Here is a 17,049-nt window from a genome sequence, read left to right on the forward strand (position 1 = left end):
CTGGAAATTGTTTGACCTAGCTATTTCACTTCTAGGTATCTTGCTGAGTTAAAGATATTATATTATTCTGATATATCTGTTCATAGTGATACTCTTGTTTATATCACTCAGTTCATAACAGGATCTTTTTAAAATACCAGGTCCTATTTACACTTAGTTACTCATACCAGAGAAGCCATTCAGTATTTATTCAAGTGTGTCCTATTAATTTCACTTAAGAGTATGGCCTCAATGTGCATCCACTAGAGACTTAAATGTCTCTAGTTTCTCATTCTTTCTGACTGAGTAGTACTCCATTTTATTTTTTAAAACCCCACATCTTCTTTATCCAGTCTCCAATTAATGGGCAATTGGGCTCTTTCCAAGTTTTAGCTATTACAAACTGTGATGCTATAAACATGGGTGTGCATATATCACAGTGGTATGATTCTTTTAATTCTTTTGGAAAGACACCCAACAGAGGAATCACTGGGTGAACTCTAGTCCTAGTTCTTTGAGGTATCTCTATATTGATTTCCACAGTGCTTGCACAAGTCTGCACTCCCACCAACAATAGAGAAGGGTTTCTTTCTCCCCACAACCCAATCAGCATTTGTCATTGGTTGATTTCTTGATAGCAGCCATTCTTTCTGGGGTAAGGTGGAATCTCAGTGTTGTTTTCATCTGCATCTCTCAAATGACCAGTGATGTTGAACATTTTTTCATATATTTACTTGATGCTTTTACTTCTTTGCCTGAGAAATGTCTGTTCATTTCAGATGTCCATTTTTGGACTGGATCTTTGAACTTGAGAGATCTGATTTTTTGAGTTCTTTTTATTTTCTAGATTCCTGACCTTTGTCTGAGGAACGGCTGGTAAAAATTTTTTCCTACATTGTGGGTTATCTCTTCACACTTTGTGGTTTCTCTTGCTGTGCGGAAGCTTTTTAATAAGAAGAGATCCCACTTGTTGATTGTGCTAGTTCATGTGCAACTGAGGTTTGGTTCACGAAATCTTTTTCTATTCCAGTGTCTTCAAGAGTTCTATCTAACCTCTCTTCCAGCCAGTTTTGTGTTTGCACTTTAATATTTAGATCTTTAATCAATTTTGATTTTAGTTTACTGTGTGGTGAGAAATATAGGTCTAGGCTTAATCATTGGCAAGATGAAACCAAATTTTTCCAGAACCATTTATTAAAGAGGCTATCTTTCCTCTAGTGAGGTGTTTGGCTCCTTTGTTAAAGATGAGGTGGCTGAATGTGTCTGAGTTGTTCCTGAATCTTCTAATCTGTTCCACTGGTCCAAAGACACAGATTTAAAAAAATAGAGGAGCTGAGAAACATAATGGAATCCCAACATAGGAAATGAATGGAATACATAAAACAGATGCAAACAAATTTCCAGGAGATTAAAGACTCCACCGAAAGTTTATGCAGCATAATGAGCCAATATGAAAATAGAATTTCACATATAGAAGAGAGGATTGCAATTAGTAAGCAGGAAAATACAAATTTCTTAAGATACTAAAGGACCCCAAGAAATCAATCCAGCAGTTGCTAGAACATGCAAAGAAGAATAACATAAGACTAATCAGAGTCAATGAGAGATAGGAGAGAGTGCAAATGATATTTAAAAAAAAAAAACTGTTCACATAAGTAATGGCAGAAAAGTTCCCAAGTGGGAAAACAACTTGAAATACAGATAAGTGAGGCATATAGGATTCCAAATAGCCATGAGCAAAAAAACAATCTATACCTAGGCATATAATAGTTAAGATTCCAGAAACAAAACAGAAAAACAAAATTCTACAAGCAGTTAGAGAAAAAGAAACAAATCACATACAAAGGAAAGCCCATCAGAATTACATCAGACTTCTCAACACAAACCCTCAAGGCAACAGCTTGGAGTGACATATCTCAAGCCCTAAAGAAAAACAATCCCCAACTCAGACTGATGTTACCCTGCAAAACTATCTTTCAAATTTGATGGAGAAATAAGATACTTTCATGACAAAGAGCACCTGAGGAACTTCATGAATACCAAACCAGCATTCCAAAATATTTTAAATATCCTAGGAAAAGACTGTGATGATCAGAACACCAGTGGGCCCAATAGAATATATCCATCAGGCATGACCAGAATTTAAATGCAAAGTGGTAGAATCCAGCGAAAAGAAAAAGCCATCACAAGGATAAGTCAATGCATATCCCTTACTATTGATGTTAATGGTCTCAATTCACCAATTAAAAGAAATAGACTGGAAGAATGAGTCAAGAAGCAAAATCCAACAATACACTGCATACAAGAAACATACTTAATTTAAAAAAACTCATAAACTGAAAGTTAAAGGATGGAAAACAATACTCCATGCAACAAGAACCCCCCAAAAATGCAGGAGTTGCTAAGCTCTTTTCAGATCAAATGGATTTCAAACCAACACTGATTAAGAGGTACAGTGAAGGACACTACATCCTTGTAAAGGGGAAAGTCCAAGAGGAAGATGTGACACTCACATATGCACCAAATACTAGTGCACCCAACTATATGAAACAAATGCTAATGGACATGAAAAATCAAATAAACACTAATACAATAATAGTGGGCGACCTCAATACCCCACTGTCACAAATATATAGATCAACTAGACAGAAAATAATGAACTAGTAGAACTAAAACTCTTGAACAAATGAACTAAACAGATATTTACAGGGTATTCTACCTCACAAAATCAGAATACACATTATTTTGGGCTGCACATGGGTTGCTCTCCAAAATGGACCACATACTTGCTCACAGAACAATTTAAGTAAATTCAAAGGAATTGAAGTTATCCCCTGTATATTATCAGACCATAGTGTGATGAAATTGGAGATCAATAGCAAAATAGATTGCATGAATTTCATAAACCCATGAAAATTGTACAACACACTTCTGAATAACCAATGGGTCACAGAGGAAATTGAAGAAATCAGACAGCTTCTACAATTAAATGACAATGTCAATACAACATATCAGAATCTGTGGGGCACAATATTTGATTTCTTAATGATAGTCATTCTTTCTGGAGTAAGATAGAATCTCACTATTATTTTAATTTGCATTTCTCTAATGCTGAGAGATTTTGAACATTTCTTTCCTGTATTTATTGGACATTTATACTTCCACTGAAAAGTGCCTATTCATTTCATTTGCCCTTTTTTTACTGGGTCTTTAATTTGGAGGGGTCTTACTTTTTTATTTCTTTTTATAGTCTACAGATTAGTCCTCTGTCCAAGGAACAGCTGGCAAAAATTTTTCATGATTCTATAGATTGTCTCTTCACTGTGTTGGCTGTTTCCCTTGCTGTGCAAGAAGATTTTTCATTTGATATGATCCCATTTGTTGATTGTTGGTGTTATTTCTTGAGCATTTGGTGTTCTGTACAGAAAGTCCATGACTGAGTATGTCTTCAAGAGTTTTACCTATTTTATTTTCCAGCAGATTGTTTCTCTTTTAATACTTAGATCTCTGATCCATTTTTATTTTAGTTAGTATATAGTGAGACATACAGGTCTATATTCAATCTTCAGCATGTGGACAAGCAAATTTCCCAGCACCATTTGTTAAAGAGGTATATTTCCTCCCTCATATGTGTTCAGCCCCTCTGTCAAAGGTCAAATTGCAGAATGTGCCTGGAGCTGTGCATCCTCTATTCTGATCCACTGATCCACACGTGTTTTTTTGCCAATACTATGTTGTTTTTATCACTATGGTTTTGTAATATCACTTCAAATCCAGGACTGTGATGCTTCCTGTTTGTTTCTGTTACAGAGGATTGCTTCTGCTATTCTAGGTCTCTTTGGGTTCCATATGAATTTTAGGATTTTTTTTTCTAAATCTAGCTTTTTTTTTGGGGGGGGGGTACCAGGGATTGAACTCAGGACCTTGCACTTTCAAAACAGGCAGCAGAACCACTGAGCTAAATCCCTGGCCCTATTTTTTCTAATTCTGTGAGGTATTTTTATAGGGATTATGTTAAACCTAAATGACAGTTTTGGAAGTATGGCCATTTTGACAATATTGGTTTGGCCTATCCAACAACAGGGGTATCTTTCCATTCTGATGTCCTCTTAGACCTCCTTTTTCAAAGTACTATAATTTTCATTATAGAAGTCTTTCACTTCCCTGGTCAGGTTAATTCCTCAGTATCTCATTTTTCTTGATGCTATTGAGAATATTGTTTTCCTAATTTCATTATCAGTGAGTTCATTATTGGTGTACAAGAATGCTATTGATTTTGTGTATTGATTTTATATTCTGCTATACTACCGATTTTGGTTGTTAATTCTAGGAGTTTTTTTGGTGCAATTTTTTAGGTCTTTTATTTAGAGGATCATGTTATCAACAAATAATCATTTGAGTTCTTCCTCTGCTAGCATATATCCCTTTTATTTCTCTCTCTTGGTTGGTTACTCTGACTAATGTTTTAAGTACTGTACTATATTGAATAGGAGCAGCCAGACATGATAGCGCATACCTATAGGAGGATCACCACGAGGTCAAGGCCAACTTGAACTACATAGCAAGACCTTATCTTAAAAACAGAAACAAATAAATGAATAGAAGTTGCGAGAGAAATTCAAGCATGGCTGAGCAAAGTGCCCCGCATGCACATCTCCTAGCAGGTTAGGAATACTCAGAAATTTGAGCATGCTCACTCCCATGTATTGAGACTGGCTTAGAGCCGGCTGAAGGACATCCATTCCTCCTATCTGCTGCCTCTATCACGCACCCAAAAGATCAACCAATCATGTTATGCCCTGTATGCAGTGTCCCGCCCCTTGCTCCTTGACTATATATGCGATTGCTCCGCCTATTAAAAACAGAAGCACGCCAGAAACCTTCCGGAGTTTGCTTGGTGGTTCCGCGCCTCACCCTCATGATCTGAGCTTCAGAACCAGACCACAAACAGACAAACTAGGAGTTGAAATAGTGGACATCCTTGTCTCGTTCCTGATTTTAGAAGGAAAGCATTAAGCTCCTTTCCTCAGGGTTTTATCATGAATAGATGAACAACTCATTATTAAAATGTATGCTTGTCTATTTCTTAAAAAATAGTCCAGTAAAATTCTTTCACAATGTTTACTGTGAAAATGTGGCCAGTGAACATCATATTATATTCTTCGACAACCCAGAGAAATTCCTCTTAAGTTTTATCATCAGGAATATTTGTACTTTGTATGGAACAACTATGCTGCTCAGATATTTAAATTTATGTTCCTATTTTGTTCCAGGCACAAAGCCAAATTGCTGCCCACCTCTACTACACAGCTAATCTTTTATTTGTTTCTATCCTTACATTATACTGATACCTTTTTTTTTTTTTCACTTTTGATATGCGGTGATCAACAGTTGAAAGTTATTTAACAATCCTGTTTGGAAAATATAGAGTAACAGCCTGTCAAAATTTGAAAGTTACATAATGTAAAAATTTTGCATTGTAAATTTCACCTTCTAACTAGATTGTATGCATCTTTTAGAGAACCCTCACAAAAACTTATTCAGATAGCATATTTTATATTTAGTTTTTTACACTTTTAAATCTGAAACATTGAAAACTGTATGATGTAACTCTTTAAAAATTTCCCTGTATTTCAAGATTTGTATTTCAGACTTTCACCTCATATTCTGACTCAATCTTCTCAGGTGTCACAGATTCCAACCATACCAGACAGTTCTCTGTGCCTTGTAATTTTCCTCTGTCTATTCCATTACTCAGACTGCTGCAACTGCCAACACTCACTTGCCAAAATCAAGTTCTGTTCCACAGCCAGGTGTATGGTTCTCAACTGAAAGTATACCATCACATCCATTTTTCTCACCAGATTTTGCAGAAGTAAGTACTTTCAAAAGTTTCCCAGCTTTCACATGAGCTCTTTGTTGAAAACTATCTTTCATGAAATTTTCTGGGTACAATCAATTGGAATCATTCTCACTCTCTCTTTAACCCTTAAATTTTTATTTGTTATTTGTCTTTGGTTTATTTATCTTTCCTACTACACTGTAATCAGTCAAATAGCTGGAAATCTGTAACATTTATTTTTGGATTATAACACTGAATGTACATAATGAAGAAGTACATGTCACAACAACAGAGTTGACTTTAATATTTAACTCAAATGCCTTTAAAATGTCTAAGAAACTAAATTCATTTCAAAATGAACTGATGCACCAAAATAAAATGAAGAAAACACTGAGTTCATTGTTTCTATCAAATTTGGTTATTTCCTGGCTTGGGTGTAAATGAGCTAGTAACCTTGGGCAAGTTACTTCATTGTTCAGGTTTCTTCACAGATAAAAAGGAAAATATAGCAATCAAATCAAATCTAACAGCCTATGACTTCTAAATGTCAACTTCTTTGAACATGAAAATAAGAATAACCCCTTCCCAGTCTACCCCCACTTCCCACTACTCAACTGTGATTACATATGGGAGATGTGTTAAAGAATACAAAGTACAGTACTTCAAAATCATTAGGTAATACAATGTTCATAACACAGTATCAAGGTTTCTCATTCCTAATCTATCAGAAATGAGTCATACATAAAATGAAATACATTCTTTTTATCTTCACCTAATACTGTGTCAGTGATATTTCAATCTTCTAGATAATTTGAGGAATAAGAAACTTACCAGCATTTCCTGAATACCGTCCCAAGTGCAGTTTAAAAAGCCTTGTTTCATCCTCTAGCCAAAAATTGTCATATGAAGCATAAGCAAATTTGTTATCTTCTGATTCCAAAGTCACAGACAGCATAAAACTGGTGTTTTTCTGATTTACTACATAAAAAATATTTTTTAGTCCTAGCCAAAATTCTCCTGTAAAAAAATGGCTCTCTTTTAGTATTTTATAAAACACAGTAGAACAACCCTTTAATTTTTAAAGTTTGGTATTATTTAGTGTTTCAACAACTCTGAGATGATTCACATAAATAGTTAAAGGGACTGGCTGGCCTAGCTCAAATTATTAGTGGTTATCAAAAATTAGATAACCTACTTCCGCTTCACCACAATGAAGAAAATCTGACTCAGTTTCATTTTATCTCCCAAAAATAAACTCAAAAGTTTATTTAAAGAACTTAAGTTTTACCTTAAGGCATGTCAACTGAAATTTGTTGATATTTTTATAGCAGGTAACAAAATCATGTGCACCAAAAAATGTAGGAGGTTTATCCTCTAAATCAGCTACTCCTAAAAGAAACATGTCCTGAAATTTCTCATTAAATTTGTTTGTCTTGGAAAATACTTCTGCACAAATATTTCTTTGTTGTGATGCAGCTTGTCAATTATCTACAACTGGAAATAGAATGTAGCAACACCAGCCTATCCCAGGGTTAGAGTCAATATTGCCAAGACAATTTTAAATCCATGATAAGTAATAGAACTTCTGAATTCAGACAGCATACTTTTTACAAGCTTATTCTACCCAGTGATTTTCCACTTTCCCTAATCCATGGTATAACCTAAATGGAGATACTCCTAGGATATATCCTTCCACTTGAATCATAAAATTACCAAAGGACCTAAGAATCTAGTCAAAACAAACTTCAAAGGATTAGGGAATAATATTATTGCATTAAAGCTCTTAAAACTATAACTAAGATATCAAGTCCTTTTTCCAAGGTTTACAGAGGCATTTACCAACCACCCAGTTAGAATTGAAAAATTATCCAGAATAAACACAGGAAGAAAGTGGGTGCAGTAAGATCGGTCCCTAGAGGGTCTGTTTAGTCTCAAACAATATATAATTCTTCCACTTAAATCTCTGTCATCTTTTCCTTTTACTCTAGCCCCATATTTAAGACTTAACAGTACATTTTTCTTAATCCTCAAATTATTTTTTAAAATCTTCAAGAAAAAGGCAATCTTGGTTTGCATCAAGAATATCTACCAAAAGACTTTATTAATCAAAACTTACATCATCTCTCCATAGAAATAAGCATAAAGAAAGAAAAATGACAATTTAAAGCCTGTATGTTAATCTATGACTATTTAATTCAAAAAGCAACACTCAATGTTAAATCAAAAATAATGTTGAGAAAGACAAGTATTCAACTGCATTTTATATCATGGCAGTTATCTGGCTACAAGCCAAACCCGTTCTAAAACTATTGGCATGCAGTAGTGTTTTTATCACCAGGATTAACACTACCACTTAATGAATGAATCCTTGAATGACATTATTATGGGATGCTAAACATTTTAAAATATAATAATAGCAACTTTTAAAATAGCACAAAAATTATCAAAATCACCTGCAGAGGTTCCAACTAATGTAAAAGTATGCAAGTTTCAGAAATCTAAATGTTCTGTTTACCAGCAAAAGTGATATCAACATGTGGCAATAATATAAACAGTTTTTACAATTCTCCTGGGGTTTAAAATTTTCAAATTTGAACACAGTGTTTCTTTTGTGGGTTTTGTTGTTGTTGTTGTTGTTTTGATTTTGGGTTTTGTTTTGTTTTTTTGTTTTGTTTTGTTATACTAGGGATCAAACTCGGGTCCTTGTGGTTGCAAGGCAGGTTCTGGAACCACTGAGCCAAATCCCTGGCCCTTGTTAATATTTTTATAAGGCACTATTCTCATTTGAATTTAGACAGTCAATAGCACACAACTTAAGAATTTTAAGGTCTCTGGCAACCCTACCTGGTCACTTTTTTATTCTACAAATAGTTGGTAAGCACCTTCCAGAATTCTGCTGAGTATGTAATAAGTTATTTAATGAATACTCAGTTTGGAATTTTTTCTCAAATCACATTTCAATAGATATCTTTAAAAATTTTTAGATCTCAAGTGAAGATCTTTTTAAAATCTGGCATATGAAAAGAGGATAATTTAAGTCATATTTTGATAATCATAGACTCACTATTTTTACAAAAGGTATGATCAAATATCAAAGCAGAAGGGAAGGGGTAGAGAAGAAATACAGAAAAGTTAACCTAAAAGGTCACCAAATCCATCCAGATAATCACACCACAACCTCTGGAAACTGATTATCCCATCCATCCTTTTCTGTATCACGGTCCATCCACCTCCTCTGTAATCCATGTCGCACATTACCTAAACATGCCCAGAAAATACCAAAATAATACATCACTATTTTCATTATTTGATATTATAAAACTGCTGCTTCATTTATAAGTCTAGAGAAAGATAAGATACTTCCCCTGAAAGTTTTAATGAATTTTATGCCATTAATATATTCAGATTTTTTAAACTCTAGAAATACTACTATAAAACAAACTTGTAATAAAATTAATTGTAGCCCTTGTACCTGTCACTTTTTAAACTATTTACTTAATTATGACTTCTTAAGCTTATCTTCTTATTCCTCAACTCTATAAATATCTTTCAGTTCAGTAAGAACAGTGCTGATCTGATGTGGCAGTGTGATGTGCATTATTACTCTAAAAATTAACTCTTTCTTTAAAATAAAATAATGAGACTTTTAAGTGTTAGATATGCCTGTACGCCTGGGTATGGTTAATCTCTTCTCCCACAATCCAGCTTGTCTTCAGACTAGTATTTTCAGACAAAAAGGCACAGCCTGTGCCTACTCAGCAGGTACTCATAGATGCACCTAAGTGGGCAGATGCAGGAGACCCATAAAAGTGACAGGGACAAAAGCAGAGCAACTCTCTCCATCAGAAACTTCCCACACAGAGACAGGGAAAAGTTGTGTGGAGGAAGTTAGGGAACCAACACTTTCTCACTGAAAAGGTAATTATGCATCCCACTTCTTACAAAATTAGAAACCTTCTTTGCTACAGCTGTTCAGATCCAGTTTTGAATATGTAAGCAAAGTAATTTAGGTAATTTTAAAATTATTTCCCACCTAATTGCCAATTGTTGACATCTTGTCAACAGACTGCAAATAATAATAGTAGTAACTCTAAGTTCTTATTTAGATACTGGTAGTATCTACTTAGAAAAAAATTAACATATAATAAAGACTATCAATAAGCTGTCAAATAAACTTTCTTATGCACAAAGAAAAAGTGCAGCCAGAAAAAATACATATATGTATGCACACACATATATTCCATCAATATGCATTATCTCTAATAAAAATTTCTGTTACAAATCTCAGCATAGAACTACTAAGGGCAGACATAAGAAAATCTCATTTTATTCAAATTAAGAATGGATTGGCTTATCGATCTGGCTTGCACTACAGTTAAAGGGTTTTTTGTTATTATTTTCTTTTATAATCACATAGAATCATTTGTCATTAAAAGAAAGTATAATCATAAATAGGAAGGGTAATCAAAAGTATTTCAGTAAGATCCATGACAAAGCACATCATTTTCTTTCTAAACTCCATAGGCTAATTAAAGCAAAGATTTATTTTGCATGATTCTGCCTACTGTAAGGATAATATAAGATTTTGCAACAAGCGGAATTATTCTGAAGAATGTAACCATGGAAACTCAAGTAGAAAAGTGAGAGACAGGTTTTTTGGTTTATCACATGGGGCTTCGAATCATAGAAAACCAAAATTTTAAAGCTGGAACCTTTACCAATTTATTTCATATATTTTGCAGAAAACATTTAACACAATTAACATGCTAACATTAATATTGAATGTTTATCTTATTCTATATAATAAAGAAAAACTTTACCTCAAATGGGTAACTAGAGCCTTCTGGATAGATTATATACAAACCACTTGGTGTCTTAGTGACAGAGCCAATGGTATCTTTAATATCAGTGCAATCTAACCCTAGAAAAGTAAAATTAGTTATTTAGAATACTTTCAGTTATACATTTCAGCTAATTATTTACTGTAGAGAACTGATAATGCTTTTTGAAATTATTACTATAATCTCTATTAATGATGGAGTTAAATTTCTTAGAAATGACACATAGTCATAACTTTAGAAATTAAAAAAATGTATGGAAGAACTGAGGTTAAAAAATTTAGGCTGCAACAAACATTCACTCACAACATCACAGTTTGTAAGTATTCTACATTGTATCAATACTTTTTATTTGGGATTAACATTGATTTAATATCTTTTAACTATGTATTTTCTTTTCCAAAAACTAATGCTCTTTCAGGAACCCAAGTTCATCTTAAGAGGGCATAAAGGAAATCTATATGAATGGAGAGGAAAAAACTCCAGAGTAAACTAACGCTCAACACATCCTTGACTGCTGTAGTCCAAACCTCAGAGACTGATGTTTTGGAGACCACTATTACCAATAAGCACAAGGGTAAAATGGAGAAATTCAACTTGCGATTAACATTCTATTCACAAAAGTTAGAGCTGTAGTACCCATTGCCGCACTCTCCAAAGCATTCAGTTCCCTGGGGACTGAAAACATATATATGTGAATATGAACATTACACTTTACTGCAAATATTACATTTTTTGAACATACTCTTTTACATGTTTTATAAATGTAAAACGAAATAGCTCTTGACAGCATCAGTTGCACAGATGCCTGGTTTAGATATTAGTTCTACTCCTTCCTAGCCAAGAAGCCTTAACTAACCAAAGCCTCATTTTCTTCAAATAATGTAAAAATAATACTAACACTACTTTATAGTGTTATTCTGACAATTTACATACCCAGGTATTATATAAAGCCCTTAGCCCAGGGCCTAGCACACACCAATATGCGGAAAACAGTTAACTATAAAAAGATGTTTGTTTTCCCTTTATTTCCAGGGGATTTAGATTTGTTGCCTAGATTCTGAATTGTTCAGAGACATTCTTATAATAACTTTACACTCAAAGGTATGATAGAAGGTCATGCTGAAGGAGTGATCTAGGCTGAAGTATCTGCTTTGCCATCACCATCCAAATAAATGTGAGCAGATTATTTAGATTTTTCTGGGCTGTATATTCCACATCTGATGATTACCACCATCACAACAAGCCATTATATTGCTATCATTATGCATCAGGCAATAGTTTAAAAACATCTTTATATATTTACCGATTTACCGTTCACATAGACCTTCTGAGATAGATACTATCAGTTTACTGATGAGGAAACACATCAAAGAAACAGCAGATCAAAATCCAAACACTCTAACATCAGAGTTCATGCTCTTAGGTACAATGTCACGCTACCTACTGAGAGACAGTTGTAGGAAATATATGATACAATAAAATAATTTTTAAAATAACAAAGTAACAAGTGAAAGTGCCTATCTTCATACCTGGAATATAGAAGATTCTCACGCATTGTCTATTATCTTTATCTTCTAAGAAAAAAATTTAAGATCACATAGTAGGCCCTCAATGAAATTTACTTGCTTAGAACTTCTGGATATGAATTCATTCTGTAGGCTTACAAAATGTTTTTCTTACAAGCTCAACCTTATAGGAATTAATATGCTGTAGTTTAGTCCAAAAAAAAGTGCTAACTTTCTCTTTATTTCTATCTTAAGTATCTGTTTCTTTTCAAATGTGATATCCCAGTTTGAAACATTTCAAACATGTCAAAAAACATTTTTACAGGTGGGAGGAATTCTGAAACTTACTTTTCTTCTGTTTGAAAAGTAATTATTAATAAAATGCCAAAAGGAGAAGCCCAGAGTAAAGCAACCTAGAACTGTGCTATTGTCAACAGACCTAGGATGTCTTTGTACAGGTATAGTTTTCAAATGGTTCAAAACCTTTTCCCCTTTGAGAAAGTACACATTGTGTGTGGTATAATTTACTTAATGGCAAGTATTAGCTTTCCAGTCTGTTAGATAATAACAAGCTGCATTTTTTAAACAAAACTTTTAAATGAACTAAGCTATCCACGAAAATTTTAAGCAATAAAATACAGAATGAAAAAACTGAAATATCAGCACTCTCACCATGTGACTGAACTGTTCTGTGAGGAAAAGGATCCAGCTGTTTCCTAAAAACTTCTGTAGTCAAAAGAAGAATTCGATTCACGAGCTCATTAACCTAAACACACATGTGCACACACATTTAAGTAAATTTATGTTTGAACAAATCTCCTTTAAATTGTATAAACACTATCACTAAGCCTCTTAGAAATACAGATCTGAAGTGATGACCTTTAAGTTGAATCCTTACTGTTTTAACAAAATATTAAAGGCATAACTAAATAACAATCATATTTGGTAGAATCTGCTTTCTTAGTATTGACTTTGTCTGCCCATCGCTGCATATTACTGCTCTTGCAGATCTGTTCTTTATATCCTGCCTGAACCGTTGTTCTAGTTACTGTCCCCCTCCCTTTGATCTTCCATATCATTCTCCACATTAACTGTTAATTGGATCATGTTTTGTTTGTTCTGTTTTGTTTGGTTTGATTTGGTACCAGGGATCAAACTCAGGTCCTTATGCTTGCGAGGCAATCACCAGAACCACTGAGCTAAATCCCCAGCCCTCATGTTATTTTCTTGCTCAAACATTTGATTGACTATTTAGTGTTCCAAGATTTAATTCCTGGCTGTTTCTTTAGTTCTTTAGTTTTCCTTTTGAACTGTGAACCTCACCAGCTGATCCAAACTGGCCTCAGAATTCCCTCAAAATGAAGTGCCCTCTTCCTTACCCAATCTTCGGGACTTTTAATGAATTTATTGATGTCTCATGACTCAGCTCACTAGCTCTCTCCTTTGGGAAGTTGTTGTTTGTTTGTTTGTTTGTGTCTTAGATTTCTCTTTTGTTTCATCTATCAGAATAACAATATCTATTTTTTCTTTTACATTTTTCTGCTCCGCTAAACTGTATTTCTTGAACAGCCACTGTTTTTATCACTTTCTCTTTTTCTTAGGCTTGCTATGGTATGTCTTACATACCTCTTACATAGCATTACCTTTCACACAGTAGAAACTAAATTGATGTCCAAACGTGAATGTATTAAAAAGGAAAATGCTAATACCTTCAGCTATCAGTCAAAATACATATACAATAACAATACAGTAGTACTACAAAGTCCATACCTGATTAGATAAATAATCCAGGGAAGCTTGTTGTTCATCCATCATATTTCTTACTAGTTTTTTGGTACTTCGTGTATAGGAAATAATAGAATTTTGCAGATTTCCTTAAGCATAATAAAAATAGCTGTTGAATATTATATTATTACAGAAAACAATTACAGTGAAAATGAATTTCACATGATTTTGGATAAGTATATAAACAAAAATAAATTTATCTGAATACTCAGAACTGTGTATTTTAGTTAGCACATATTGTGTTTAACTCAGGATTAACTAAAATAATAAAAATTCTTAATAAAACAATGCTTTCTAATAACACAGACTACCCATCTGCTCTAATTAAGAGACAACATTCTGAATATTGATTCTCACTCTATGAGATGAGATGTATAGAGGCAAGAGGTATGGAATTCATTAGAAATTACTGTAAAGGGGCTGGGGATTTAGCTCATTGGTGCCACCTGCCTCGCAAGTGGAAGGTCCTGAGTTTGATCCCTTGTATTAAAAATAAATAAATAAATGGCAATAAAAGAAATTAAAAGACAACAATTAACTATCATGCATACCATTTAGGCTGATTTTAAATATAAATGTTTAGTTTTCTTTAACTTTTTGTAATTCCATATTTTATATAATTAATCTGCTAACACATATACATACACATTATAAACCTGAGTCAGAGGTTTTGGTTGGTTGATTTCTGACTGAACTTTAGTATACATTTTCCTTTTTAAAACATCTTTTGTTTTTTTTTTTTTTTTGGTACCGGGGATTGAACTCAAGTCCTTGCGCTTGCAAGGCAGGCCACCAAACCACTGAGCTAAATCCCCGGCCCTTAAAATCTCTTTATTTTATAGAAAATATCCAATATTTCTTATAGAAAAGTTGCAGAAACAGAACAAATGCCTTTTTCCTTATAGCATTTGAGACTATGTTGCCATAACATCCCATCATCAGTCATTTTTCATACACTAAAAACATCCTCAACACAATAATCAAAATTGGAAAATAAATGTTGAGTACCTGTATTCTCAGACCCTACTCAAGCTTTACTTATGATAGCAAAGGTGCCTTCTGTAACAAAATGATTCATTCATCACTACATACATTATCCTTTTAAAATTATATTATTTCTAAGTTTATTTCACCTAGCAGTAGAATTAATTAATAACCTCTGATATTTTTAATCTTACTCAGATTCGTATCTCTTTTATTTTCAGGCTCTCAGTTTCTATCAACTTTTTGCTGGATTAAGACATCTGCCTCACTGATACTAAAGCTCCACTCCTTGGCTTGAGAAATCCCAGCCACTTAGTCGTGCATACTGTTAGCTACGTTAAAGTAAGCTTTCCACACTTTCTGACTGACCTAGACGAGCTGTTCCTGTGTGGCCTGGATCAGATCATCAACTCCACCTTTCTACTCCTCCCTCTTCATCCTGCCCCCATGTATGTATAGTAGATCTATGAACAATAGATCCTTAATGTTACTGTTGCACTGTGACTAAAGAGCTTTCTTCAACTGACAGTAAAACTTCTCATATTACACTTTGCTGCATAAATCAGCCATGAATTTGTAGTATACTGATGTATTAGTGTTATAGTGTTAAATGCTTTATATTCCCTCCTTCACCACCCCCCGCAAAAAAAAAACAAGGTAAAATTTCCTAGAGGTCAGATGAAAAGACAAAAGAGCCCTAAGTAAATTAATATACTATCAGAGCCCTCTGGTTTGCCCTCTCCCTCTGGTCAGTTGATGCCACAAGGCTATTTGAAAAAAGTTTCTTTCATTTACCAAATTGTGTGTTAAACATATAAAGCCTCTGACCCAAGGCGATAAGGAAGCATACAAAATGACCCAGACAAAAGCTAAGATGTGTTTTTGTTTGTTTTTTGTACCAGGGATCTAACTCAGGACCTTGAGCTTGAGAAGCAGTCGCAGGGCCACTGAGTTAAATCGCCCACTAAGATGTGTTTTTATGTCTATCTTAGAAAAAATAAGTTGTATCTCTTGATAAATGTATTTATTTTTAATACTTACTGCACATGAAATGTTTTTCTTCTCGTGTAACTTTAGTTTTAACATCACATGATTCTTCACAGTCTTCTTTATAAACAGTATCATTACTTTGACTTTCATCTTTTGCATTAGATGCATGTTCTACAGCATTAACTACTGGATAATCCTTTATATTAAAAAAAATCTAAGAATAAAAGATCTGAAATATGTTGCATGATCTAGTACACAATAAATAAGACTGTAAGAAAAAGTTTGGTGTTCAGGACATATGAGGATAATCATTAGAAAAAATATAATTGACTGGTTAATTCAAATTCCCATAAGTAAACTTATAGTAAATTACTTATAGTAAATTTTAGGGAATAATAGGTATATGTTAATTCAATATTTTCATAAATCTTTTTTTCTTCTCAAATTCCAAAATAACTTATTTAGGGTTTATTTCCAATACTGTGACTCTATTGCCTCAACTTTAACTTCTACAAATCTATATATGTAATACAGGGCTGAGGCTTTCTTTTTCTAAAAATTTTGCAACTTGAATTTCCTTGAGAAGGGGCTAAGCAGTGTCCCAGAGATAACTACAACATTTCTAGCCAAATGGTCTTTCTGCTACTAATTATTAATAAATTATAGGGGGGAAAATATGTAGGAAGCCTGCAGCTTTTGTATAAGATAAAATACTTAAAAGTCTAACAAGTTAAGTATGCACCAATTTGAAAGTAATCAAATAATAATAAAAGAAAAAAATATAAAATTTTGCTTGCAAAATCAACAAAAATTAACATTAAAAGGCTACTTCTGCCATTCCAAAGGTATCTATAATTATTAGTAAGCTACTGGTTTATTCAATATTAAAACATTCTTTGGTAGAAGTTATATAGATTTAATAACTATTTTAATAAAATAATAATAAAAAGTTTTGTTCTGCTTTATCTGGATATTGAGATAATTATAGAATTGACCATGTTATAAAGATATGTGTCCCCAAAAAAAGATGTTTACATTTTGTTACTTAGCTCTATTTTAAACTCCTTGTACTTTATACTTGTATGATGACTGGCATACTAGATATCTTCAAAAACCTAGGAGA

At 33.4% G+C, this 17,049-nt stretch overlaps 1 protein-coding gene across 1 annotated transcript in view; it reads right to left on the bottom strand.

The window, feature by feature from the left end:
• Angptl5 (angiopoietin like 5) overlaps window positions 1-17,049 on the bottom strand; it is a 19,127-nt gene that overhangs the window by 1,366 nt on the left and 712 nt on the right. The window contains exons 2-7 of the mRNA XM_010642038.1: window positions 15,978-16,122; window positions 13,938-14,041; window positions 12,840-12,933; window positions 10,642-10,742; window positions 8,959-9,079; window positions 6,653-6,838 (exon numbers count right to left, since the gene is read on the bottom strand). Of these exons, the coding sequence (XP_010640340.1) occupies window positions 6,653-6,838; window positions 8,959-9,079; window positions 10,642-10,742; window positions 12,840-12,933; window positions 13,938-14,041; window positions 15,978-16,122 (751 nt within the window). The remainder of the gene's footprint in view (window positions 1-6,652; window positions 6,839-8,958; window positions 9,080-10,641; window positions 10,743-12,839; window positions 12,934-13,937; window positions 14,042-15,977; window positions 16,123-17,049) is intronic.

The sequence above is a fragment of the Fukomys damarensis genome, unplaced genomic scaffold (genome assembly GCF_012274545.1).
Source record: "Fukomys damarensis isolate Sample0158 unplaced genomic scaffold, DMR_v1.0_HiC HiC_scaffold_16, whole genome shotgun sequence".
Lineage (NCBI taxonomy): Eukaryota > Metazoa > Chordata > Mammalia > Rodentia > Bathyergidae > Fukomys > Fukomys damarensis.